Genomic DNA, 27,748 nt, shown 5'->3' with positions numbered 1-27,748 from the left:
TGCTAATAATAGCCTCCAGTTTTCTTCCTTGTTCCTAGTGAGCTGTATACATCTCAGCTTTGCCAGTCTGGGTGGGGTGAAACAGAAGTGGGGCCTTTACACAGTTCCCTGAGAGCTGAAGAAGCCGGTTGCTTCCCCTGTTCTTCCTTTTCTGGCAAGAGGGATACTTTCTAGCTGGGAAGTTCTTTTTTGGCACTGAACAATTCCCCCTTGGGGAATGGGATGATGCAGGCAAAAATGAAGTTAGTCTTCATCCTCTTCTTGTGCAATTATTATTTTTTTTGTCGTTGGTGTTGTTTCACTGTGTTGCTAAAACTTCCTAAGTGGACTGTAGAGGTCTCCCAGATCTGTTTTTTGTTTACAGATAGCTGTCCAATCATTGATCTATGTGGGTGGACTGGGAAGCTGGGTTCTCCAACGTCACCATTTTTCCTTCCAAGCCTCATGCTGCCTTTCTGTTACTGATTTCCAGCTTGATTCCACTGTGGTCAGAGAAACCACCATGCATGATTTCAATTTTTTTTAAGTTTCTTGAGGTTTGTTTTATGATCCAGGATATGGTATTTTGCTATATGTTCTATGACCATTTGAAAATAACGTATATATTGCTGTTGTAGGGTGGAGTGTTCTATAATGTCAATTAGATCATTTCATGGTGCTCTTCAAGCCTTTTAATAATTTCTGATTTCTGTCTAGTTTCTCTTTTAGTAGTTGAGAAAGGGATGTTAAAATCTCCAAGTATAATTATAGATTTTTTCCCATTTCTCCTTTCAGTGCTAAAAACTTTTGCTTTACGTAATTTGAAGTTTTGTTTGATACATAACATTTAGGACTGTTATGTTTTCTTGAATATTTTTAATAATTGAAATTTGATTTATCTGCGTGAATCGCTTAATGTAGCATTTTAGTGGTTGCTTAGGTATTACATTATGCATTCATAACTTATTGCAGGCTATTGGTGTCAATATTTCACCTCTTTGGTAAAATATACAAAACTTACCTTCCTTGATGTTCTTCATGTTCCCTCTTTTATATATAATACAATTGTCTGAAGTATTTCCTCCAAATATACTGAGAACCACATCAGATCATGTTACAATTTTTGCTTTACCTCAATAAAGCTGGGAAAAATTTTTTGCTTTAACAATCAAACATAATTGAGGAAACTCGAGAGAAGAAAAGTCCACTGAATTTACCCATAATTTTGCTCTTTCTGTTATCCTTTCTTCCTTCCTGGTGTTCCAAGATTCTTTCTTATATTGTGTACTTACTGTTTAGAGAACTTCCTTTAGCTATTCTGTTAGGATAGGTTGCTTGTAATAAATTCTCTTAGTCTTCTGTTGTTGGATTGCGTAATGTCCGTTATTCTTAAAGTTCAGTTTCTTTCCCCTATGCTCTCCATTCTATTCTTGAGCCCATCCAATGAACTTTAAATTTCACTTATTGCCTTTCACAGTTCTATAATTTTTAATTGATTCTTCTTTATATCTTCTATTTCTTTGCTGAGTCTTTGTATTTCTTTCCAGAAACTTTTTATTACTTTGCTGAGATTGTCTATATTTTCATTTGTGTCAAATTCCTAATTGCTTGTTAAAACATTTTTATGATGGCTACTTTAAAAGTTGTCAGATAATTAACATCTGTGTCATCATGGTATTGATTCCGTTGATGGTCTTGTCTCATTCATGTTAAGATCTTCCTGGTTCTTGGTATGATAAATGGTTTTCAACTGAAGCCTATACATTTGGGTGTTATGAGTAAGAGTCATGTTCTTACTTGTATCTTCTGTTATTGCAGGTCTTCTCTGACACTGCCAATGCAGGGGAGAAGGAGCGCTGCCTCATTAGTGCTGGGATGGGGTCTAAGTCCTGGTTTTCCACTTGTCCTCCATTGACATATCAATGCGAAGGAAGGACTCCTTGTTACTACTAGGCAGGAGTAGGAACTTAGGCTCCTCCCTAGGCATCTGCTGATACTACTCTGGCTAGAGGTGCCCCACTACTGCTCCCCACATGGTCTCCTTTCCACTAACATGATGATGTGGTAGCCTCATTACCACTGAGTGGTGGTGGAGGTCCTATTTCTACCAGGCTCCTCTGGTAGTACTCTAGTGTTAAACGGGCATGGAAGTTCAGGTACTTCACGGGGTCGCCACTGACACCAAAGGGGGTGAGGGACATTGTCTCATTACCACCAGGTGTGGAACGAAGTGCAGTTTCCCACTTGGCCTTCCTGATACCACTACATGAGGTGGAGGGAGGGAAGGTCAGCTGCCTTCTTACAGACTGGCAAAGGCAGAAGTCTAGGCTCTCCATTGAACCTTTGCTGGCCGGGGTGGGGGAGGTGCTGCAATTTTTTCTGTGTTGTTTTGCTGGGGCAGAGAGGCTATTATTTCTCTGTTTTCATGCTGTCCATTTCCAGGTGCTTTAGCTAGAGAGAGCTGACTTTCATTGAAACATTCTTAGACCGTACCCATTGGTGTTCTTAGATTGTCAGCTTCCACATTACCCAATCTGGGAGATATGAGGCAAAAATAAAACCCAAGTGACTTATGGCCACGTCATTCCTCAGGTCCCAAGGTCCCTAACCAGTGTGGCCTGACTTCTTCCCTCCAAATTTCAGAGTCTTCTTATGTTACTTTTATATATAATGTCCAGGGGTTTTAGTTATAGTCAGTAGAGGAATAATATACACATGTTAAGATCCACCAAATGCATGTGTATGTGTATATATGTACTTTTCTTCTTTGTTGGAATGCCAAAAAAAAAAAACACGTTGAAATGAAAAATGGAACTAAGGTTGAGCATAGGGAAAGGTAGAATTGTTTTTCATTCTACACTTTCTCCATGGTTTGGAATTTTCACCACGTACATGTATGCTTATATTTTAAAATTTCAAAAACATTTAAAGCAGTAGATACTTTTCTGTGCTTACCCTACATGACATATCTTGGGAAACTGAAATTACTGTCCACTCTTTCCCTCTGGAAACTCTCTCCTTTCCAGAAGTCTAGGGATCCCTTATCTTCAAGTTCTCCTGTCACTGACCATTCTTTCTCAATCTGTTGTGTAGTCTCTTCTATTGGCCCTTCAAACATTGGCACTCCCTAGACTTCAATCCTTGCTCTAACATTTATTTTCTTGTTACAAGTATTCCCTAGGCGAGACTATTCACTCATATGGTTTTAACCACCACCTCCATGCTATTGAAGGCCAACTCTACTTCTCTAACCCTGTTCTCTTCTCTGACATCAGATGTCTCCTAGGCATACATAGTACCTTCATTTGTCCCAAGCTTAAGTCCTGCTCTTTCAAATCTGCTCCCCTCCAGCCTTATCTATCTCAGTAAATGGGAACTTCATCCTTCCAGATGCTCAGATATAAAACCTTGAAGTTACCCATGATTCCTCTCTTTCTCCCATATTCCACATGTAATTTGTCAGCAAATCTGTCAGCTCTACCTCCAAAATATATTTAGAACCTGACCACTTGTTACCATTTCCACTATTTCCGTCCTCATCTAAGGTACAAACATTTCCTGACTGCATTATTGAAACAGCAGTTATAGCTAATTCGTTTCCTTGCTTCTACCCTTGCTCCCCTACAGCTATTCTTCACACAGTTGCAGAATAGTCCTGTTAAACACAAGACAAATAATGTCATTTCTCTGGTCAAAAACCCCTTTCTATCTTACTCAGATAGCAAAGTCAAAATCCCTCCAGTGGATTCTAAGGCCCTATAAGATCTACTCAGCTTTCCCTCTCTATTTCCTCTCTGAAGCCATCTTCTTCTATTTCTTCTTTTGCTTAATCTGTTCTAAGCCAATCTGGCCTCCTTGTTGTACCTTGAACATGACAGCACAGTTCTGCCTCAGGGATTTTGCATTTACCATTTCCTCAGCCTAGAATGTTTTCCCCCCAGATATTTGAGTGAATCACTCCTTTATTTCCCATGGGTCTCTGCTCAAAGGTCATCTTCTCAATGAGGCCTTCTTGGCCACTGTATTTAAATTGCAAAACTACTTCCCAACCCTTCCTATTCCCCTTATCTCCTTTATTGTTTTCTTAATTCTCGTCACCATCTAACATACTATATATTTTATATATTTTGAATACTGTTTTTCTACTTCCTTAGAATATAAATTCCACGAGGGCTCTATCTCCAGTGCCTAAAACAATACCTGGCAAACAGTAGGTACTCCAATGCATATTTGTTGAATCAACTCAATCAATCAATCAATCAATCAATCAATCAATCAATCAATCAATCAATATCTGGGCTTTAGACTAGGAGTCAGGAAATTACAGTCCACAGGCCTGCTGCTTGTTTTGTACAGAGAGCTTCATTGAAATATTCATTTGTTTCTGTGTTGTCTATGGCTTTTTTCCCAATATAAAGGTGGAGGTGAGTAATTGTGACAGAGATCCATGACCTACAAAGCCTAACATATTTACTATATGGTCCAGTAAGAAGTCGACCAAACCCTGCTTTAAATTCACAGTCAACTACTTCCTAGACAGTGCTTGCTCTCTGGATATCTTTCAGGAATCTCAAGTCTAAACGACCCCAAACTGAGCTTTTCTGCATCTTTAAAACTTTCCCAGTCTGCATTTTTTTATATGAATGAAAGACTGGGCACATAAATGTACCCCCCAAAAAAACCCCTATACTTCCCTGCCTCTCTTATAGTTAGATGTGACCATGAGATTAAATTCTGACAAATAGTATGTAAATGAAAGTGATATGGGTGACTTTCAGGTCAAGACCTTAAGGCAGAGGCTAGCATCCTCCCTCCACCTCCCTTTCTTTCACCCCTCTCAATTGGTATAATGTACAAGATATTTGGTCATGCACATGAAACTGCACCTTAGAGATGGCAGAGAAACAAGAAAGAAGGAACCTGGGTTCATGCCCCTCTCAAATCACCATACCAGCCCTGGACCACCTCGCTGGACTATCCCACAACCAAGAAATAAAATCTCCTGTGTTGCAGCAACTGTGTTTATATGTAGAGTCTTAGAAGCCTAACCCACATCCCACCTAATGCATCTAGTAAGTGGCAGAGCTTGGATTTGAGCTGTGGATCCACCTGGACTACCCCTGAGCCCCGTCCCCTTGCAGAAAAGTCTTATTGAATTATGCTCTGTTAGGATGGCACTGGCTGCTAGAAAGCTTAGAGTCAAATGTAGGACCAACTGTAGCAAGTATACAGGACTTGTCAATACATATCTTTTTGTCTAGGCTCATTCCTGGGTTCATTTTCCATCTCTATCCTTATTTTTTTTTTGACTTGACCTAATTAAAATGTACACTGCCTTGTATTTTACATACCATATAAAATATACCACCTTGAATTCTTTCAGGATGGGATGGGGTTTAAATAAATATAAGTATTGCTTTCTTTATGGTTTCATTGTACATACACCACTCTAAAGCTATCATTTTCCTTTGTTTAGATGGCTGTCTTCATATTACACCGTTAATGCCTTAAAACTATACATAGTAACTTTTTCTTCTTCTGTACTGTCTAGCATGGAGCCTGATAATAAAAGAGTTGCATAATCAAGCAGCATTTGCTAAATGAATGAATTTCACAAGGTCAGAAATGCCATTAAATGTTGTTGTGCCACCATGGCATTTCCTTCCATTATCGACTTGAGCCAGGGAGACAGACACAACTCTAAAAGGCAGCTCGAGGAGAGTGTCTAGGGGAGAGTGTTACATGTTTGAAGGAGTGATGGTGAGGACAGGAAACACATACCTTGACAAAGTGCTCAATTAGGATTTCTACCACAATGTTCTGGAATTTGATGTTCATCATGGCAGCTACAGTGTCTTCCTGAGCTCTCATCAGCGTGGGACCAAAGATCACCCCCATGTTGGAGGGGGTCATAAGATTCTCTTTGCTGTGCTCACACACACTGCCGGAAGAGAAAAAAATGATTAATACGATTTTCTCCAAGACCCCCTTGTAACCAAGACTGTTAATTGACATAGGGAGTAAGAGAAGATAAAAAGTAGGAGGAGGGGCACAAACTGGAAAGAAAACCTTACAAAGGAAACAACTAACGAAGAATACAAGACAGTCTACAATTAGGGGCCAAAAGGGACAGCTAACTTAGTAGCACTGTAGGAGTTAGAAGGTGTGGGTTTGGGGGCTATGTCAGCAAGTACTTGAAAAGGCAGATGGGAAGCAAGATGGCAATCCAGGCTGGAGGTACAGCATGTATAAAGAACAAAGTACACAGAGAAAGTGCCTACCAGTCTTACCAGTTAGGAATTTAGCCCCTTCCCTACCCCTAGTTAGAGAAGCAAAATACTCAAAGAGCTGAAAGGGATTCTCAAAGTTAGCCCTTTATCAGTGTCCTCATTTTACAGATGAAAAAACAGAGGCCCAAAGAAAGAGAGGGATTTGCCTGAAGTTACAATCAGCCTGATGAGAGCAGGGCCTATAATCCCAAATTTCCTGATCCATAGTCACTCTCCTTGCTTCAATTCCCTTTAGTGGCTTCCTTCTACTTATAGGGCAGGAGAAACTCTCATCAAAGTAGCAATTAAGGCCTTCCGTAACCTAATGCCTATTTCTAATCCCAAAGCACAGTTTGGGCTCTGAAGCTGACCTGGGTGGCTTATTAGCTGTGCAACAGTGAGTATTAGTGACCTAACTAAATTCTCTGGGCTTCAGTTTTCCCACTTGCAAAAATGGCATCCACCTTAGAGGGTTCTTGAATAAAGAGAGCTTAATGGCTTTAGCATGGTGTCCTTGAAATAATCCATTAGAAGTGTCTGCTGTTGTCATTACCTCTCCAGGAGTCTCCATGTAGGCAAGAGTGTCAATCTCTGACACTCTTGATATACTACACCGCTTAGATTTTCTGGCTACGCTATGATGTTTCAAACCTCTGTATCTTTGCTCATGCCATTCCCTCTGCTTAGAATGTCTCCCTCCTCCTAGATCTAAATAATGTGCATTTATCCTTTGCCATTCACTTTACTTTACATCCCCTTCAGGGCTATTCCAGCCCACTGTCCTCATCTGGATTGACACCATTGTTGAACAGAATATATTGCAGTCTTCTGTATCTTATCTGCCTCTACTACTAGGTGGTGAACAACTTCGAAGTGCGTGCGTCTTGCACACAGGAGGTATCGATTAATTATTTTTAATGGAACTGAGTGCCTCAAGTACTCTGTCCAATAGTACAGCAGGCAGCCAAGTAAAAGGTGTACAGTACTCTGATCAGTTTGTCTGTGGGGGTGGGGAGGGGAACAGATGGTACAGCCTGTGACAAACACTTATTTTCAAAACCCACCCAGGCTCAAGGCCCCAGAACGACTGGCACCATTAACAGACAGGCTCTTGTCATTTAGTGGGTAATTGACAAGGATAGAATCTTTAGCCAAATCCTAATGAAGTCTATTAAGCCCATGACAAAGGCTGGGTGCCATTCAGATGATAATGAATAACCATTCGCTGGCCTTTGGTGTTGCTGATCTTCGGATGGGTCCCTTCAAACAGTTTAAATACTTCTGCAATGAACCCTATTCTTTAGTGACAGAATTTTTTTTAATGTTAAATTGTAAAAGCAACTCCATGCTGCCACCAAGCGATCCCCAATGGCTAAACAACTAGGAACAACAGCTTTTAAGAGCTTTGAAAGGAACTGATTTTAGTTGAATGTGCTAGACACAACTCCAAAAGGCAGACTGGTGTATTTTATCTCGGACGCCTACATTTACAGAGGGTAAAGCAACTTAGTTTTGCTCAGTTTGTGACTACATGGCAATCCAGGGATTCAAACCCGAGCTGTGGGGCTCCAGGTCTTCCAGTCTTTCCATTGTATCCCACTGCCTGCTTGTCTTGTTTATCTCAAGAAATTAAAGTCCCTGTGGGGGCCCCTTTAAGCTGAAGCCGCCTTCTGTTTCTCTAGGGAGGTTCCTTGTATCCCATTTAGAACATTCTTTTCCTTGTTGTCATTATGAGATTTGGACGGTAACTCATTCTTTGGGGAGATGTCTTTGCATTTGACATGTCTTTTATTACACATTTTGAAAATCATTAAGAGGCATAAGTCACACCCCAAATTGTGATTAATAAGATGAGTGAAACCCCAAAAATGGGAAGGATGATTAAAGAATTAGATACGAGTTTGTGATGTGAATTGACAGCAAAGAAATCTTAAATTTCCTAGACGACACAGATTAGAGGAGATAGGAACAATTTCTTGAACATCAAAATTTAAAACAAAGGAATGGGTATGAGAGGGAGGTTGTAAAAAGCCTCCAGTTTAGGAAAAAGAAATTTTGATTAAATGGTTTAGATCAGAGGTCATAAATTAAAATGCCTATAGATAGAAATACCTTATGATCCAGCAATACCACTTGTGAGTCCATATGCAAAGGGAATTAAATCAGGCTCTCAAAGAGATATCAGTATATCCATGTTCATTGCAGCATTACTTACAATGGCCAAGATGTGGAAACAACCTAAGTGTCCATAGATGGACACACAGATAAATATATACACACAATGACATATTAATCGGCCTTAAAAAAGAAGAAAGCCCTGCCATTTTCGACAACAGGGATGAAACTGAAGGACATTATGCTAAATGAAACCAGCCAGACACAAAAAGACAAATACTGCAAGATTTTACTCATATGTAGAATCCAAAAGAGTCACACTCTTAGAGGCAGAGAATGGAGTGGTGGTTGCCAGGGGCTGAGAGGGAGGAAGGACCTGAGGAGATGTGGAGAAAAAACCGAGAGTGGTTAGATGGGTGTGTGGGAGGGGGTTGGGGATAAGGGGAAAGGTGAAGGGATTTGGAGGCAGCTGGTGACCACAAGAAGGCCTCGGGGTTTTTTTTGTTTGTTTGTCTTTGTTTTTTTTTGTTTGTTTGTTTGTTTTTGAAAATTAATTTGGGGAAGGTATTCTATAATGTTGTGGAGATTTTGTTGGGTATCCGATGGGCATGCGTCCTGTTTGGGAGACCACCTCAGGGATGCTGTGGATACCTGATTATGGCATTGGACACCAGAGGCTGGACATTAATGAATGCCAACTATAATTTTATATATAATGTGATGGTTCGGTGTGGGGTCGGAGGGATGGTGGATGGGGGGAGGGGGGTTCACAGTGTGAGGGATATGGATGATGAACGTCTAAGTATTACCTTGTTTTGTACACCTGAAACTAATAAATAAATAAATTTATGGAAAAAAAAAAAAAAAAAAAAAAGAGGTACAATGTTGTAGTTATGTAAGTTGAGTAAGTTCTGGAGATCTAATGTAGAATGTTAATATAGTTAACAATACTGCATTGTACACTTGAAATTTGCTAAGAGGATAGACCTGAAGTGTTTTCATCACAAAAAAAAGGAAAGAAAGAAAGTTAAATCTATGTGAGGTGACAGAGGTATTACTTAGCTTCATTGAGGCAATTATTTCACGGTGTATATGTGTACCAAACATCAAGTCGTATACCTTAAATATATACAATTTTTATTTGTCAAGTATACCTCAATACACATAGAAACAATAAAAACTAAATAAATTCATTAAAACTGGTTCCATCACTAATGTGCTGTGTGACTCTGGGCCCATCTTTTTCCGTCCCTAGGTATATGTACCTCATATGTAAAATGAAAAGGTTTTTAGGTAATCTAAAGGGACTTCCAGCTCTGCCATTCAATGAATCTAAGAAAGTCCTTCTCTTGAAAGTAATGGGGAAGAAAGATAGCCACACATTATGTGTCTACCGTTGGAAGAACACAGGACCACCTATTAAGTGTGCTTGCCCTCCTCACTCTACACACCAAAAAACACCAGAAAAAAAAACCCAAAACAAAAAATAACATAAAACATTCCAAAGCAAACACACACACACACACACACACACACACACACACACACACACACACCAAAAAACAAACAAACAAAAAAAACTGGAATCAGAGCAAGCCTCTCGATCCAATTATGGGAAACTTTAAAAGACAAATGAGCTGTTTTCCTTAACAAATAAATCATAAGAAAAAATAAAGAGATGAAGGGGAAACCAACAGATTAGGAGCACGGTGAAAACATAGAGGCCCTATCCTATATTGTATCAAGCCTTGGCCTCCGTGGTGTGTATTAGCCCTCCAAGTGATTCTGACACACACGAAAGTTTGAAAGCTACTGCTATAGATCAGGGGTCGCCAAACAATGACTCTTAAGCCAAATGTACCCTGCCACTTGTTTTTGTAAATATTTACTGGAGCACAACTATGTCCATCATTCACATATTACCAATGGCTGCTTTGTACTACAAAGGAAGAACTGAGTAGTCATGACAGTGACACAGTCCATATAGCTCACAACACCTAAAATATGTCCTATCTAACCATTTATGTTTTGCTGACCTCTGCTAGAGAATAAAGAGGCTTGAAAAACATTCCAACTGATTGCTATGTGTAGATGTTATTTGGATCCTGATTCAAAGAAAAAAACATATGACACATTTGAGACTACTGGAAATTTGAGCACAGAATATTTGATATTAAGTAATTATTTACGTTTAGACGTGATAACTGTATTCTGTTTTTCATTTTTTCGATATGCATACTGAAATATCTATGGATGAAATATAATAATACTTTGGATTTGCTTGAACATAATATGGGAGGAAGAGAAATAGGTGAGCACACAGATGAAACAAGGCTGGCCATATGTAGACAACTGCCGAAGCGAGGTGATGGGCACAGGAGAGTTCTTAGACTATTCCTTCTATTTCTGTATATAGTTGAAATCTTTCATAATAAAACATTTTTTAAAGGACAAGATACTAATGGAGGGGGAGAGTGTCTGTCACAAAGTGAGCAGTCCCCATCCCTGAAGATGCTGCTCTTAAGGACAGACAGCTTTGGTTTCCTCTACTAGTGCGACATTACATGTAATTTACTTTAAATACCTCAATATGGCCAGTACAATGTCCTGAATTTCATCAATGCCATCAATTGCAAGTACTCCATTATTTCATGTACCACTAAGAAAGAAAAATCATTTCCTTGTCAAATCATCGTGTAATATTATTGAAGACATTTTAAATAGAAAATAAACTCAACAATGAACATAATTTAACCAAAATGATTACAATGTGAGCAGCTATTACCAAGTGCATGCATGCAGAAATTATGATAATTACATCAAAACTGCTGCCTAACAACAGTGATCTTAAGACACCATTGATTCAAAGATGCATCCAGAATTCAGGTTATAATTTGAAAAAGAAAAGTGACCTTCAGAATGGGTGAAATTTGATACATGGGCTTATTAGTTTTCATGTATACCCTAGGATAGGTTAGTTATGACTGTAGTATTTTGATAGGAAATACACACTTACATACTCTAGGGAAATTGATTGGTATTTAAAAGACTCTAATCAGGAGCTAGAGGGGTTACTGTGAGGTTCAGCTAACTTCATCTCCAATCAACATCAAGGGCCTTGTAAATTAGCACGACTGATGGTAAAATGATTTCTCACTGCTTAGATATGCCAAGATATACGGATTGAGTAGAAATAGTGTATAGACACTCCCAAACTTGCATAGACAGATGAGAAGAATAGAGTAATGGTCAATCTTAAAATCAGTAAGGTGGATCAACCAATATGCATCCTCAGATGTGATGCAGCATAAGACACACAACATCATCTTGTGTTCTAACCAAAAAATAGTTAACTTGAACCCACCTACTCTTTAAAGATAGCCTCTATTTTACAAGAAATAAAGGAAATGAGTGAACAAGCTGAAAAGTGTGACAATGAAGAAAGTAGACAAAACTATTAAGACGCTCCAGAACAATTGGTCTAGTCTCATCAACAAGCCAAAGCCATAAAAAAGAGTGACTGTGCTAGATTTTAAAAAAATGAAAAGGACATAAGAAGTAGATATAATATGTGGCCCTTTACTGAGTACTAGTTTGGATGCACCACCTATAAAGGGCATTTTGGGGTTAACTGGGGAATTGTTAACCTAGTCTTCAAGGATGGAAATTGCTGAATTGAAAAAAAGTAGGTTGCAGAATACCATAATCTCATTTGGGTAAAAATGCAAATGTGTGTGGGTGTGTGTATACATGAACACAAACACTCACAGGAAGATCCAGAAAAAAATGCACTAATAATAATAGTAGTGACTTTTAGATGCTGGCCATAGAAAGCTTTTACCATTTTTCTGTATTTTCTATACTCTCTCCAATGCATGGTATTGCTTCTGAAATAACATAAGTGTTATTACAAAAACAAGAAGACTCCAGTAAGCCTAATAGCCCACATCCTTTAGAACAGTTGTCCAGGCCTACGATTAAACAGGGGTCTTGTATTTGGGGATTATATCACAGGAGTTTATTGCCTAATTCAATTGTATTGCTGTAATATTACCTCATCTGCTTCGATTGAACATTTCATGCAAGATACAGTTAGAATATCTTTAAAAAATAGAACTGGGACTTCATTGAGTTTACAGAACAGGTTGTACAAGTAGTTTTGTGTCTTCTTGCTGATAAATACCTATATGAGTGGCAGAATTAGGCCTCAGGCTTGTTTCCATTGTAATATTCCACTGGTAGTGAGATGGTGGGGGAGGTGACCTGTATTATTCTCCTACCTCTGTTTAATGGAAACTATAGGTACCAACAAAAAAGAACTGCATAATAGGAAACCCCAAATTAGCTGAGGTCAGTTTTTGTCTGCCTGTTATTGGCCTAGAAAATGGGCTGGCAGTGGAAACATATTAGAAAGGAATCAATATAATTATCATATAGATTGTGAAAGCAGCATTGGAAGGCAGGATAATGAAGTGAATTTTAAAAGAAAATGGATTTTCTTCTCCTGTGTTAATTTCCCTACTGGACTAAGCTTATTTTTTTATTTGTATTTTCCCTACAACTTTTGATTACAAAGGTTTTCAAACATACAAAAAAATGCAAATAACAGTACCATGAACACTCATACTATCTATACCTAGACTGAAGAATTAACATTTTACTACATTTGCTTTTTCTCTGAGTGTATTTTTTTCTGAACTCTTCAAAAGTAAATTGCTTCATACTTCCAATGAAGATGGCAGCATACATGAATGTTGTGCTTGCCTCCTCCAACAACCACATCAAAATTGCAACTAAATTATAAAACAACCACCCCTTAGAAGCACCTGAAGATGAGCTGAACAGAAGTCCTGTAACTAAGGATATAAAGAAGAAGCCATGTGAAGACTGGTAGGAGGGGTAGAGACATGGAACGGGCAGGTCCTGCACCCATGTGCAGCACTTAAGAATTAGGAGGGATATCTCAGCTGTGGAGGTACCCCCTGAGGAGTGAGGGGTCCCAGCCTGGAGCACCAGTACCAGGGAGAGGAGCCCCCACCACAGATGCCTGTGAAAATCAGCAGGGATTCCAACCTGGTGAGACAGAGGGGACTATAGACCAAGGTATCTTCTAAAAGGGCCCATGCACAGACTCACAAACACTTGCCCTAACCTCCCGCAAAAGGACAGCAGCTGGAAAAGCTCCAGGGGCATAGGGGGAGGAACTGAATTGTCTGACTTCAGTGCAAGCTATGGAGGGACAGCTCTCTGCCAGACAGAAGTGCTGGCAGGCACCATTCTTCCTTTCTTCCCTCAGCCTAGCTGGTAGGCAGAGGTGGGCACCATATCTGAGTCTCCATCAAGCGGGCTAGAACACTTGCCCCACACCCTGTTGATTCCCTGACACCCCACCCCAACTCTTTCAACATCTGTTGCTCACAAGCTTCCAGCCTCAGCCCATGCTGCAGACTTTCCTAAAATCTCTCAAAGGTCTACAAAACCCAAACTAGCAGGGGCTGACCTTGGCGTGCCCTGTACCTCTTGCTAAGTGCCCCCCAGCACTAGTGGCATCTGGCCTCACTTCACAGCATACCCCTTCCAGTCACCACCAAGTCCAGCACAGGCAGCTACCAACCTCAGATCATTTTGTAGCTCCTACCAGGTGGCCCTGGGCTGGGCACAGGCAGCAGCTGACCTAGGTCTACACCAGAGCTCCTCCAAAGAAGCCCCAAAAACAACACACCAGTGGCCAGCTTCATGCCATACCAGAGCACCACCCAAACACCTCCACAAACGACATACACAACAGGCAGACTGGGAAGCCACCAGAGCCCTGCTAAAGCAAATCATGCTCCACAGGGTCACTCCCTACACCACAGCTCCTCCACTGTAGTCACAGCCAGTCCTCACAACCAAGTAGCCTCAGGGTCAATCCCTCCCATTGATGTGCAAACAGCAATGAAGGCTCAACTACAACAGGAGGACACACACATCCCACACGAGGGCCACACCTGGAGCACCTGGCTAAGGTGACCAGGGAGACTGCACCACTGGGTCTCAACAGACACCTACTACATAAGGCCACCCTGCCAAGACTCGTGAACATAGCAGGTCTATCTAATAAACAGAAATAAAAACAGGGAGGCAACTAAAATGAGGAAACAAAGAAACATGTCTCAAATGAAAGAACGGGAGAAAACTCCAGAAAAAGAACCAAAATGGAGGCAAGCAATCTACCAGAAACAGATATCAAAACACTTGTTATAAGGATGCTCAAGGATTTTAGAGGAAGTGTAGATGAACTCAGTGAGAACTTACACAGAAAGACAGAAATCGTAAAAAAGAATCAGTCAGAAATTACGAATACAATAACTAAAATGAAAAATACATTGGATGGAATCAACATCAAATTACATGAAGCAGAGAACTGAAACAACAATTTAGAAGACAAGGTAGCAGAAAACACTCAATCAGAACAGCAAAAAGAAAAACAGAATTTTAAAAATGAGGATAGTTTAAGGGGCCTCAGGGATAACATCAAGCATACCCCAACATTCACATCATAGAGGTACCAGAAGGAGAAGAGAAAAAGTACAGGATTCAAAACCTATTTGAAGAAACAATGACGGAAAATGTCCCTAACCTGGAGAAGGAAAGACACATACAAGTCCAGGAAGTGCAGAGAGTCCCAAACAAGATGAAACCACAGAGGCCCACACCAAGACACATCATAATTAAAATGCCAAAGGTTAAAGACAAAAAGAGAATCTTTAAAGCAGCAAGAGAAAAGCAGTTAGCTACCTTACAAGGGAGCTCCAATAAGACTATCACCTGATTTCTCAACAGAAACTTTGCAGGACAGAAGGGATTGTCACAAAATATTCAAAGTGATGAAAAGCAAGAAGCTACAACCAAGGTTACTCTACTCAGCAAAGCTGTCATTGAGAATAAAAAGACAGATAAAGAGCTTCCCAGACAAGAAAAAGCTAAAGGAGTTCATCACCACCAAAGCAGTATTATAAGAAATGTTAAAGGGACTTATTTAAGAAGAAGAAAAAAATAAAAAATGTAAATAAAATGGCAATAACTACATATCTATCAACAATTACTATAAATGTAAGTGAATTCAATACTCCAATCAAAAGACAAATGGTGGCTCAATGGATAAGAAAAGAAGACCATTACATCTGCTACCTACCAGAGACTCAGTTAAGATCAAAAGACACATACAGAATGAAAGTAAAGGGACTGAAAACAACATTTCATGAAAATGGAAATGGAAAAAAATCTGGGGTGGCAATGCTTATACCAGAAAAAATATACTTTAAAACAAAAGCTAGAACAAGAGACAAAGAAGGACATTTCATATACAATGTCCAAATTATGGAAGCAACCTAAGTGTCCATCAATAGACAACTGGATAAAGAAGATGTGGTTCATATATATAATGGAATATTACTTGTCCATAAAAAAAAATGAATCTTACCATTTGCTACAACATGAATGGACCGAGAGGGTATTATGCTAATTAAAATAAGTCAGACAGAGAAAGACAAATACCATATGATCTCACTTATATGTGGAATCTAAAGAACAGATTGAACGAACAAACAAAACAGACTCAAAAGATACAGAGAACTGATGGTTGCCAGCTAGGAGGAGGATTGGGGGGCTGAGTGAAAAAGATGAAGGGATTAAGAGGTACAAATTGACAGTTACAAAATAGTCATGGGGATGTAAAGTACAGCATAGGGCATATAGTCAATAATATTGTAATAACTATGCATGGTGCCAGGTGAGTACTAGACTTATCAGTGGGATCACTGCATAAATTATATAAATGTCTAACCACTATGCTGTTCACCTGAAACTAATATAATATTGAATGTCAACTCTAATTGAAAGTTTTTTTAAAAAATTCAGTAAATTTCTTCAACCCTAAATACCTCAGCATTCATCTCCAAAGAACAAGAGTGCTGTCCTACAAAACCACAGTAACATTTTCACATCTAAAAAAATTTACAGTAGTTATATATAATCTAATATCTAGTCCCTATTCACATTTTTTTCAAATGTCATGCAAATGTTTGTTTTATAGTTAGGTTTTCCAAACCTAGAGCCGATCTAAGCTCACACACTGCATCAATTTATGTTTCTTTAATGTCTTAATATGGAACGTAACCCCTACCTCTTTTTCAAGGGTGTTGACTTTTTTGAACGGTCCAAGCCAGTGTCTTATAGAATATCACATGTTCTGTATTTTTCTGTATCCTGCATTTCCTGTCAACTAGAAAAGCTTAACTTGACCCAGTTAAACTTTTTTGACAAAACTATTTCAGTTTATGTTGTATACTTTTACTGTATCCTATCCTGAGGCACAGAAGATCAGTTTGTACATTGTTAGCGGTGGTAACTGTTACCAATTAATTAAGGTGGTGGTTGCTTGCCAGATAGCTTCACCATAAAGATACATTTTTCCTTTGGTAATTAACAAGTAATCTGTGGGTAATACATTCAAAATGTATGATTATCTTGTTCCTAAACAATCTTTCAACCAATGGTTTTTTGTTTTTTGTTTTCGTTTTTTTTTAGTGCTTATTTTTTAAAATTTATTAGTTTCAGGTGTACAAGACAAGGTAATACTTAGACGTTCATCATTTATATCCCTCACACTGTGAACCCCCCTGCCCCCATCCATTATCCTTCTGACCTCACACCGAGCCATCACATTATATATATAAAATTATAGTTGGCATTCATTAATGTTTAGCTTCTGGTGTACAATACCATGATCAGGCATCCACAGTGTCCCTGAAGTGGTCTCCCAAACAGGACGCATGTCCATCGGATACCCAACAAAATCTTTACAACATTATTGAATACGTTCCCCAAATTAATTTTCAAAAAACCCTGAGGCCATCTTGTGGTTACCAGCTGCTTCCTAATCCCTTCACCTTTTCCCTTATCTCCAACCCCCCCCTCCCGCCCATCTAACAACTCTCGGTTTTTCCTTTGTGTCCTCAAAACTGTCTCTGATTAGTTCATTCACATATTCTTTTCTTTAGATTCCGCATATAAGTGAGATCATATGGTACTTGTCTTTCTCTTTCTGACTTATTTCACTTAACATAATGTTCTCTAGATCCATCCATGTTGTTGCAAATGATAAGATTTCTTTCCTTTTTATGGCTGCGTAATACTCCATTGTATAAATGTACCACAGCTTCTTAATCCAGTCATCTACTGATGGGCATTTCGTCAACCAATGGTTTTGATCCATGCCTGAAACAGGGCACTGAAGTTGCAAACCAGTAGTTTTTCTAATTCTATCACTCCTCCCATATTTACTAGCTGGCATTCTTCTATAATAAAGAGATTTCCTGATTCTACCTACCTCCCATAAATTTCTATTTATTCAAAGTGTTATAATCAAATACAATATTTATTATTTTTGATGTTCGGGCTGCTTGCCCTGGATGTAATCAGTGTCAGCCTTTCCAGGCAGGTTCCTGTGTTCTGGTGACATGATCTCATTCATCTTTGAGCTGTTCTGTGCTTACAAAGGTATACTTTATCCAAGACTCACTTTGTATTTTCCTTACCTAAGAGCTGGTATCTGCCATCTCTCTAAGAAGCCTTGGTACTTTTGAGAGGGGAACGTTATTTATAAACCACGGTCTGGGCATTATGTATATTCACTGCTTTTTGGGGTGGAATCATTTCAAGACTGACTCAGTTTTTGTTTTGGTTTTTAATCATATTGGCATTCTCAATTCAACTTTACCATTATAGAATTTTTTTCTTTACATCTTAAATTTTGTATCTTTATCTCTTTTTCTTACACTGTAAATCTTGGCTTTTGATAATTAACATACTTGCTTTATCCTTGTGAGATATATACTATATACATAAATATGTATATAAACATATAAAGTAGTTTCAAATTATAATGATATGATTAGTAGTAATAAATATACTGGATGATGCTTACAAGTTTTTTGCACTTCTGTTTTTAGATTATATGTCTTTAAGTATGAGTCAGAAGACTGCATTGATTAGTTGAAATAGTTGTTTTCTCTATGTATTGATGTTATCAATTTGATAAACACTTAGACTCATTTGCTTTTTGTGTTTAATTTTAGGGTTTATAATGTTGCCCTTTTGATTAAATTTTACCTTTTGGATATGTGATACACGAATATGGCTCAAAAGTCAAAACCACAGGAGGTGGACTCAGAGAAATCTAGCTCTCATCCCTATTCACCAGATGTCCCCTGTAGTAACCATTTTCATTAGTTTGTTTTATAACAGCTTTATTGACATATATTTTACATACCATAAAATTCACCCTTTGAAAGGGTACGAGTCAATGCTTTTTAATATATTCAGAGTTGTGCAACCATCATCACTATCTAATTCCAGAACATTTTCACAACTCCAAAAAGAAACCTTATTACCATGAGCAGTCACTTCCCATTGCCTCCCATGTCCCCACATTCCAGCCCTAGGCAACCACTAATCTACTTTCTGTCATTATAGATTTGTCTACTCTGGACACTTCACGTAAATGGAGTCATATAATCTGTGGCCTTCTTTGTCTGGCTTTTTTCACTTAACATAATGTTTTCAAGGTTTATCCATGTATCACTTCTTTATTCCTTTTCATGGCTGAATAATGTTCCACTGTGTGTTTATACCGCATTTTATTTTTCCATTCACCAGTTGACGGTCATTTGGTTGTTTCTACTTTTGGGCAAGTATGAATAACACTGCTATGAATATTTGTGTACAAGTTTTTGGGTTCATTTATCTTAGGTACATGCCTAGGAGTAGAATTGCTGGGTCATGTAGTAACTCTATGTTTAGTGTTTTGAGTCATTAGTTTTTATCTTATGGTGCTTCATTTGACAAAAGAAAATATGTGTTTATATTCTCATGTATTCTTATTTCTCTTTTTTCTTACAAAAAAAAAGGTAACATATTAAATATCCTGTTTTACACCTTGGGTTTTTGTTGTCTGCTTTACATGCTGGAAATTTGTAACACATTCTTGAAATCACTACAAGGACAAAGTTCATAGATAATTTCTATCCTTTTTTATGACTGTATAATATTGCAGTTTGACTAGATCATTATGTACTCAACTAGTTCCCTATTGCTGAACATCTGTGTTGTTTCCAATCTTTCACTATTAAAACTTATGATACAATGATGAAGCTTGTGCACATGTGCTTTTGTATTTGGAGTTGTGTCTTCAAAGTGGATGCCCAAAAGTGTGTTTGCTGAAGGGTAAGTGAATATACATATTTGTTAGAGACTGCCAAATTCCCCTCCTTAGGTCTGTATTGCATCCACTCCAGCAGTCTATCAGAGTACCTGTTGCCCCAAGTTTCATCAGCAGACAATGTAGTCAAGCCTTAGGATTTGCCAATCAATGGTACCTCGATTTACTTTTAATTTGCACTTTTCTTATTGTGAGTGAACTTGAGCTGTTTTTCATATATTTAAGAGTATTTGTCTTTCTATTTCTGTGCCTTGTATGTTTGTGTTGCCTCTTGCTCCTTTTGTTCTGGGGATTGGGTGGACCAAGATTCTTGAGGGAAGGAAGGTGGACAACCTTGGGTAGATGGAGGCAGGTGTTGCTCACCCACCACTAACAGGAGAATCATCATCCAAGTCCTTGGCTCCTGTCACACACTGAGACTCTTTGAGAGTCACAGCCAGAAGAACCCTTTCAAGGTTAGCTATTCCAGTCCCCTCAGATTTCAGAAAAACAAATTGAGGTCCAGAGATGAGGTGGGACTTTCTTAAGGTCACAGAGCAAATTAGTGATACAGCTGAACAGTGAACCCAAAGTCTGTTTGCCCCAGGGCAATTGCATCTTCAAATTAACATGAAAATGTGTGGATTTTTGTTTTTACTGAGGTTATCAAACAACTCTTTGAAAAGAAAATGCCTCTTAATGTTCTCTGCTAGCCCAAGCTGCAAACATTGGTGATAAATAGAAAAGCCACCCTCTTGTTAATTCTGCCTATTTATGTACATTAATGTCTATAATACTCATTTGCTATAAGAAGTGTTTAAAAAAACAAAGCAGAAAAACAACTTAGAATGTCACAGCCTGATCAGATCTCAGAAGTATCTCATTATAACACAGGGAACTCAAGATCCAGAGATGCAGAGTGATCAGGATTTATCACAGGTGGGAGGCCACGAGGGCCATTTAGCCCAGAGCCTCACCTGTACTAAGGGCCCGATTTTGGGTGTTTGAGATCCTCTCCAAATGATGTTAAAATATATCAACACCACATTTTTGGAGAGTGCTGATAGCTTTATTTTGTTAAATACAAACACGTAAAATGTATAAAAGACTTTTGAAACCTTGTTGTCTCATTTCTTCACTTTTTAATGTACTGGGAGTGGCCTTGAGAGTGACCTATCTGTGGTCATCAAGGAAGCTAGTAGCACAAGTAGAACCTGAATCCAGAGTGCTTTCGGCGGCACAGTACTGCTTCCTTAGAGGCAGCAGGGGGATGTTTGTGAGTCAAGTAAGTTCATCTTTATTCACAACATTGACCCTCTGGCCAGGGAGAACCACCGTAGGGCACACATGCTCCTCACAACCACCCATTTTGGAGCCTATCACCAGGCCGACTCTCTGGAATGCTGCTGTCTGTTCCAACCTGCCACACCCAAGCTAGAAGTTGACCATAATCTTAACAATAACTCCCATCTCCTGAGAACCCCCTATGTGCCATGCAGTTTACCCGTGTTCATTGAAATCCACACAACAGTTCTGTGTGGTAGGCAATACTATCCTCATTTTACAGATGACCAAACAGAGGCTAAGAGAAGTTTGCCTAAGATTATGTAGCTAAATAAGTGGTAGAGTTGGGATTCAAAACCAGAGTCATCTGACAGCAAAGCCTGTGTTCAGAGCACTTTACCTGATGTTACCCCTCAACTCCTCAAATGAGATACCTGATGACTCTGGGAGAATATATACAAGGGTCCAGGTAACATCATGTTCCTCGCAGAGCACTCAGCATACCCAGGATAAAGAAGTTGAGGGCTGGGGCTTAATGAGGCACAGTGCTACCATGTGGGTCAGTCCCCTAATAGGAACTCTTCCTGAAACCCCAGAAGTTACTTACTTGACCAAGTGTCTTATAAGAAGTTCCAGCATCTCTCGATTCTTTTCCGGTAGCTTATACACCAAGGAGTGAATGGCTCCCAGCCGGTAATCCAGGTTGTCAGACTCTGAGAGAAAACAGAGAGACTTTTGCCTTCTGGGCATTTGGGTCAAGCAAACCCTCATACACACGTGCATGCACACACGCAAAGGGAGACAATCAAAGACACCAAGGGTGTTAGAAAGATACAAAGACACAGAGAGATAAATGGGCACAGAGACATGGTGGCAAAATGAGACCAAGAAAAAAAGACACTGAGACAAAGAGAGAGAAAGACGAGAGAACCAAAAAGAGAGATAAAAAGAGAGATAAAGGCAAAAAGAGAGATAAAAACAAGGAAGTAGGCCTGGAAAGATGAAGAAAATAAAAGAGAGAGGAGAAAGAAAAGAGAAGAGAAGAGAAGAGAAGAGAAGAGAAGAGAAGAGAGAAGGCTATCTCCGAGGAAGTCAGAATTCTGGGTACAGCAATTTGCTCCTAAAGTACCCCATGTAAATTTCCAGCTGGAAACCCCTGCCCACCCACCATCCTTGTAGTACCAGGAGGTACGCTTCTGCCTGTGGGTTCCTGTGAAAATCACTGAGATGGCTCAGAGTAAAAAATCCAAGGTATCTTGCCTCAGTGAAGATTCATTATGAGGGCTAGTCCCCTGATTCTTTTTCCTGCCCCCTGCATAGGGCACGAAGCAGAAGACGGTTCGTGTTGAAGTAGGCAGGAAGACTCATATAGTGCTTCCTGGGCCCAAACTTTTCAGGCTCCTCCAGCTGTCAACTTTTGCGGTGACTCTATATGCCTATTTCCCATGCACCTCTCAACCCCTGCCTGCAGTTTCATAACCTAGAAAATGTGCTGCTAACACTAAAAGAGGAGGAGTAGTAATTCACAACACAACTGAAAAGCACTTGAAAGGGCAAAGTGCTGGGAAAAAGCTGAAACAGCAACTGTAATGGAAGCACTGCACTGTCCCCTGCTAGTGTGAGCCAACACTCTTGTTCTGGTGGAAGGGGACAATTGATCAAGAAAGTCACCTGTCTCATCCTTCACGTTAGCCAGTTTTCTCCAAGCCACTCAACTAACATTGATGTATGAAAAACAAAATATTTGGTAGTGGACAAACTCTGTGTGTGTGTTTTTTTCCCCTCAATTAGTTCCCCTGGAGCAGTTTTCTAGACTTATTGCTGTAAACATTATGAATAAGCCAGACAACACAAGTGACTAGCAACAGAAATACTTACTGGCAGCAGAGACCAGCTCTTTGTGTAGTCTATAGGTCATGACAGGTTCAGAAAGATTCCTGAAATAAATGAAGATGGTAAGTTCCTTTGGGAAGGAGTTAGCCAGGCCTCACATTCTCAGTTCTGTGGGCTGCAAGGCTGAAGCTTTTGAGCCCCACAGCTTAGTGTGATTACATACATTTCTCTCTTCACCGGAAACTTTGTCAGAGGAATCCTATTTGCTAGTCATTCAACAGAAGACCTACAAGAGTGTGGGCCAAGACCTTGATCAAGGTCTCCAATTCATTCGTCCAGATGAAAAGAGGCACAAACCAATCCTGCCAAATTCCAAGTGGGCCCACACTGAATGCTACTATGAGGTCCTTGCAGTCTGATGGTTCCTGAGTTTCCAGAATGCTTTAACATCTACCCTTCCATTTGATCCTTCCAGCCATCCTGTGAGGCGTACCAGTTATTCAAATCCCCATTTAACAGAGGAGGAAACTGAGGTTCAACTAGGTTTATTTAGTCAAAAATTATTGATTGAGCACTTATTTGTGTCTGGCATTGTGCTGAGTACTGGGGATCCAGAGGTAAATATGACATAGTCCAGACCTCCAAGGAGTGAGGAGAGCGCCATATACAAAATTTGCAATGCAATGGGATAAGCATGATAATAAAATAAAGGAAGGTGGTAGGTGGCTCAGAAAAAGGAAGTAATCTAATAATAATAATAATAATAATAATAATAATGATAGCAAACTGTTCATCGTTCTAAGTGGTTTACATACATTTACTCATTTATTCCTCATGACAACCTGAGAAAGTAGATATTGCTATTATCTCCATTTTATAGATGAGGAAACTGAGGTTCAGAGAAGTTAAATAATTCACTCAAGACCACACAAGTAGTAAATGCAAAACTAGGCAGCCTGTCTCAAGTCCATGCTCTTAACCACTATGCTGTACTGCTTGTCACTGTTACTACTGTAGTAATCCAGGCAAGAGATAATAAAGGCCTAAACAAAAATGGTGGCATTAGGGATAGAAGGAAAAGGTGAGGAGACTTATTTGAAAGACATTAAAGACAGAACTCCTTCAATGATTGGGTATGTTGGTGATAGAGAGAGCAACCTGGTTTGGGTGAGTGTACAGAACAGAAATTGATTCAGAGGAAAGAGGAGATGCTAAGTCAGAGGGGCCTCTGGGATAGCCAAAGGGAGATGTCCGTTAGGAAGATGGATGGAGTGCCCTTCTAGATCTGAGAAGTAGATATAGAAATCCTGGACCTGGGAGGGTGGTTAAAACCAGGAGAACAGGTAATACTGCTCTAAGAGAGAGAGCAAATTGGCAGCCAACGCTTACTTGACGCCTTCCAACAATTCTCATTTGTCCAGAATAGTATATAAACAAGAAATGGATTGAATCAGTCATCAGAACATGAAAGACTGAGATATTTCACCAAAAAAAAAATCCATACTTTCTATCTCTATTGAGAAACTGAAAGATCTGGCTCCACTGGGCGCGTAGGATTATTTGTGGAAGAAAAGGTTATTGCTGTTTATATGTAAACAAAGGGATTTCTATGCAAATAAAGGTTCCCTGCCATATGTTTCATGTGAACGTAGTCTATTCCACACTCATTTTCATGTCCTGGCCCCTGTGAATATTTCATCTTCCCAACTCTCCAGTGTAGTAAAAAGAGAGGAGAGCCCTGGTAAATAGTAGGTAGGTCACTAAAGGGTATTGCCAAAAATGGCCAGAGGTGGGAGAAAATCCAAAAGCAAGTGACAAGAGAATCCAAATGAGGAGAACGTTTCAAAATGGGCTTTTAACAGCTTCGAATGCTACAAAGAGGTTAAGTAAGGTAGGCTGAGATAGTCCACTGTGTTTGGCATTGACAGTCACTGGTGACCTTGCCATGGGTGGCTTCAGTGCAGCAGAGAGGGTGGGAGTCCGATTGCAGGGGGTTAAACAGCAAACTGGGAGGTACCCACAGGGAGGATATATTATTTCATATCTTGGAGTTTAGTTGGGAAGGGGGTGAAGTACGTCTTTCATTAGGCAATCTGGTCTAAGCTCCTGCCTCCAGCTATCATCTACTTTGTCAGTGATTCTCATTTTTTAGCTCAAGCTCAGAACTCTTTGCTGAGTTCCATTCCTATATATTTATTTCCCATATAGCCAATTACCTGCTTAACATCTTGCCCTGACTTCTTCAAAGACACCCAAATGTGACATAGGCAAAACCTAACTTGTCACCTCCCTCAAATCTAGTATATTTCTTATGTTTCCCAAATCAGTAAATGTATGACCATCATTTGGTTGTATGGGCCAGAAACGTGGAAGTCATTCTTTTGTCTCCTGTCCCCCATCCTCATATCCAATTTTACTCCCTAAATTTCTCAACTATGCTTATTTCGACGGATCTCCACTGCACTTTCCTGGTCCAAGAATGGCAGCAATAGCCTGCTACTTGGTTCCCATCTCTCCCTATTTGTCTCCCTCTGATCTGATCTCTCTTTTTTTCCAAAATACAAAATTTCATCATGCAACCTCCTGCTTAGAAATCTTTCAATGTACTCCCATTCCTCTTAAGAGGAATGGGATATATCCAGAGCACAATTCTTGCAATGTCGTCTAAGGCCTTGCATGAGCTGGTCCCTACATGTCTCTCCCTCCCTCTCTGTACTCAATACTCCACCCATAGTGGTACATGTGTTTTCCAGAAGGGGTTTTCTTCCTCTTGCTTCAGGCCTTTGTATATTCGGTTTTGTCTGGAACAGCCTCCCCCCAGCTGACTTCAAGTTCAAATTCAAACCTCAGTTTAAACAAACAACCAGAATAAATCAGGTATTCCCATTATTTGGCTTCACAGCACCTTGTACCTTCCCTTCAAAGCACGTATTACAGCTTGTTGTATTTGTATCATTATTTCTATTTTGTCTGGCTCCCTCACTGGTCTACAGCCTTTTTCCAGGCAGTGACCATATCTACTCACAGCTGTATGCCTACTGCCTAGCACCATGCTAAACTTAGAGTAGGCACTTGGGAAACGTTTACTGAATGATTTAGTAAATGGTGGATTGAATGAATGAATGAAGGCACAGGGTCAAGGAAATGTGTACTATGGAAGTATATTATATGCTGAGAAGAAAGAGCCAGTTGGATGAGAGAGATTAAAGATACAAGACAGAGAAAATATGTTTTTAGAGTACTTTTCTGGAAATGGCGGTGATAAAGGGTGAGTTAGGTACCTAGAATACAGATGGAGGACGCCCACTCTGAAAATACTGATATCTTTGAGACGTCTAAAGGGTGTTGATTGGCTAGTGCACATTAAGGCTCATGGATAAGAGTCTTAAGGCCTAATATTTCTTAATGGGGTGGGGGCTGTCCACTTGCACTTTCAGGCTTGATCTTCCCGTCTTTCAAAAGAGCCACACTGTTGATTATGGGAAGAGCTGGGAAAGATGTGAGATGTGAGTAAGGACTTAAGCTATATAAATCTCTGAGAAAAACTGACTCCTCTGAAGGAAACTAGAGACAGAACCATTTACTCTCATTATTCTCATCATCACGAGTCCTGAAAGTAAGCATAGCAGATTATGCTCTGTCTTTACTAAATTACCCAAGCAACTTCGAAAAGGCCACAGTCCCTGGGGGTAAGGAATATGGAAAGAAGACGCTCCAATAAGTGGCCTTATAAGTCAGAGATATTTAGGTTCAAATAATATGAGCTGTGACCATGGATATTACTTATGAGGGGAGAGGGTGCACTTCAATTTCCTCATCTGGAAAATGAGCAACAGTACCACCTATTTTACAGAGCTATGGTGAGAAAAAGACAATGATATTGGCACTGTGAGCAACTAGTACCCTGACTAGCATAGACTTAAACCCTCCAACTACAGTACCTTTCTTATTTGGCAGATGTTGGAGAAATACTCCTGGAAACAGCATTCATGTTTACATAAGGATCTAGGATGCTGCTACAGAAGAAGGTTATTTAACTGCAATATCTGGACCCAATCTATACTAGATTAATATTTCCCAGGGCTTAAGTATCTTAATGCCTAAAAAGTACAATAATTGAAAAGAAGACATTTTAGCACATGATGTATGGTGTATACAAGGCACATAAAGTGTGGTAAGAACTGAGTGAGTTTAAAACGTATGTATGTAACAAATATTTTACAATATAAATTTATGCCAATAAACTGAACAACATATCCATCATCATTGTGCATCCCCAAATTTTGCTGGTAAATTTTTTTTCCTACTGTTGCCACTTCATTTAGTTCCAATATTTTTATGGTTGTATTTTCTTGATTATTTTCCCATTATATCAATTAAAGCATGAGAAGTAAAACATCACACACACAAATGCACACATTATGATTGTGCAAATGAAATTTAATGTTTCAAAATGGTTGTTATCCATCAAAAGATTCTAACAACCTTGAACTGTCACAACTCCTGATTTTACAAGTGAGCCCATCGTGACATCACTATCTCTGCACAATGGCAAAAATTCAAGTATTTTAAGGGAATAATTTTTAAAATAATCTCCCCCCCAAAAGAAAACCATTTTTTTAATAACCATTCTGTTATTTTGATGCTTTCCTTGCTTAAATTCCCTGATTAAAAAAAAATGTTGTCTAATGCACATTCTTCTTTGACAGAAATCCTTTTCAATCTTCTTTTTTCTTTAGCAATCCAATCCAATCTCCTGAAACTGGGACCACATCAACTCCAAACTCCAATTTCCATCCCGACCAATTTCATCAGCTATAGAAAGCACAGTCCCAAATCATATCAGGCATACCTGAGGTAGAATTTCAAAGAGCTGGTGATTGTCTTAATGTCCCAGTCACTATTATGAAAATCAACATCTCCTGGGCATTTAGGATCTATATGAGAAAAGAAAACAAGAAAAAACGTTAATGTCCCAAAAGATTATATTCTGCACCCCTTTAAAATAAATATAAAGGGCATTAAT

General features: G+C 39.3%; 1 protein-coding gene across 5 annotated transcripts in view; it reads right to left on the bottom strand.

Moving 5' to 3' along the window:
• The window catches only part of OPHN1 (oligophrenin 1), a 314,749-nt gene that overhangs the window by 54,090 nt on the left and 232,911 nt on the right, over positions 1 to 27,748 (bottom strand). For all 5 annotated transcript variants that reach the window (XM_081043828.1, XM_081043829.1, XM_081043826.1 and 2 more), the window contains exons 16-19: positions 27,575 to 27,659; positions 22,768 to 22,826; positions 21,497 to 21,602; positions 5,761 to 5,920 (exon numbers count right to left, since the gene is read on the bottom strand). In XM_081043828.1, the coding sequence (XP_080899954.1) occupies positions 5,761 to 5,920; positions 21,497 to 21,602; positions 22,768 to 22,826; positions 27,575 to 27,659 (410 nt within the window). The remainder of the gene's footprint in view (positions 1 to 5,760; positions 5,921 to 21,496; positions 21,603 to 22,767; positions 22,827 to 27,574; positions 27,660 to 27,748) is intronic.

This window comes from Rhinolophus hipposideros, assembly GCF_964194185.1.
Source record: "Rhinolophus hipposideros genome assembly, chromosome: X".
Lineage (NCBI taxonomy): Eukaryota > Metazoa > Chordata > Mammalia > Chiroptera > Rhinolophidae > Rhinolophus > Rhinolophus hipposideros.
Note: the sequence above shows the minus strand (reverse complement) of the source record. Positions and strands in the feature narration are given on the sequence as shown.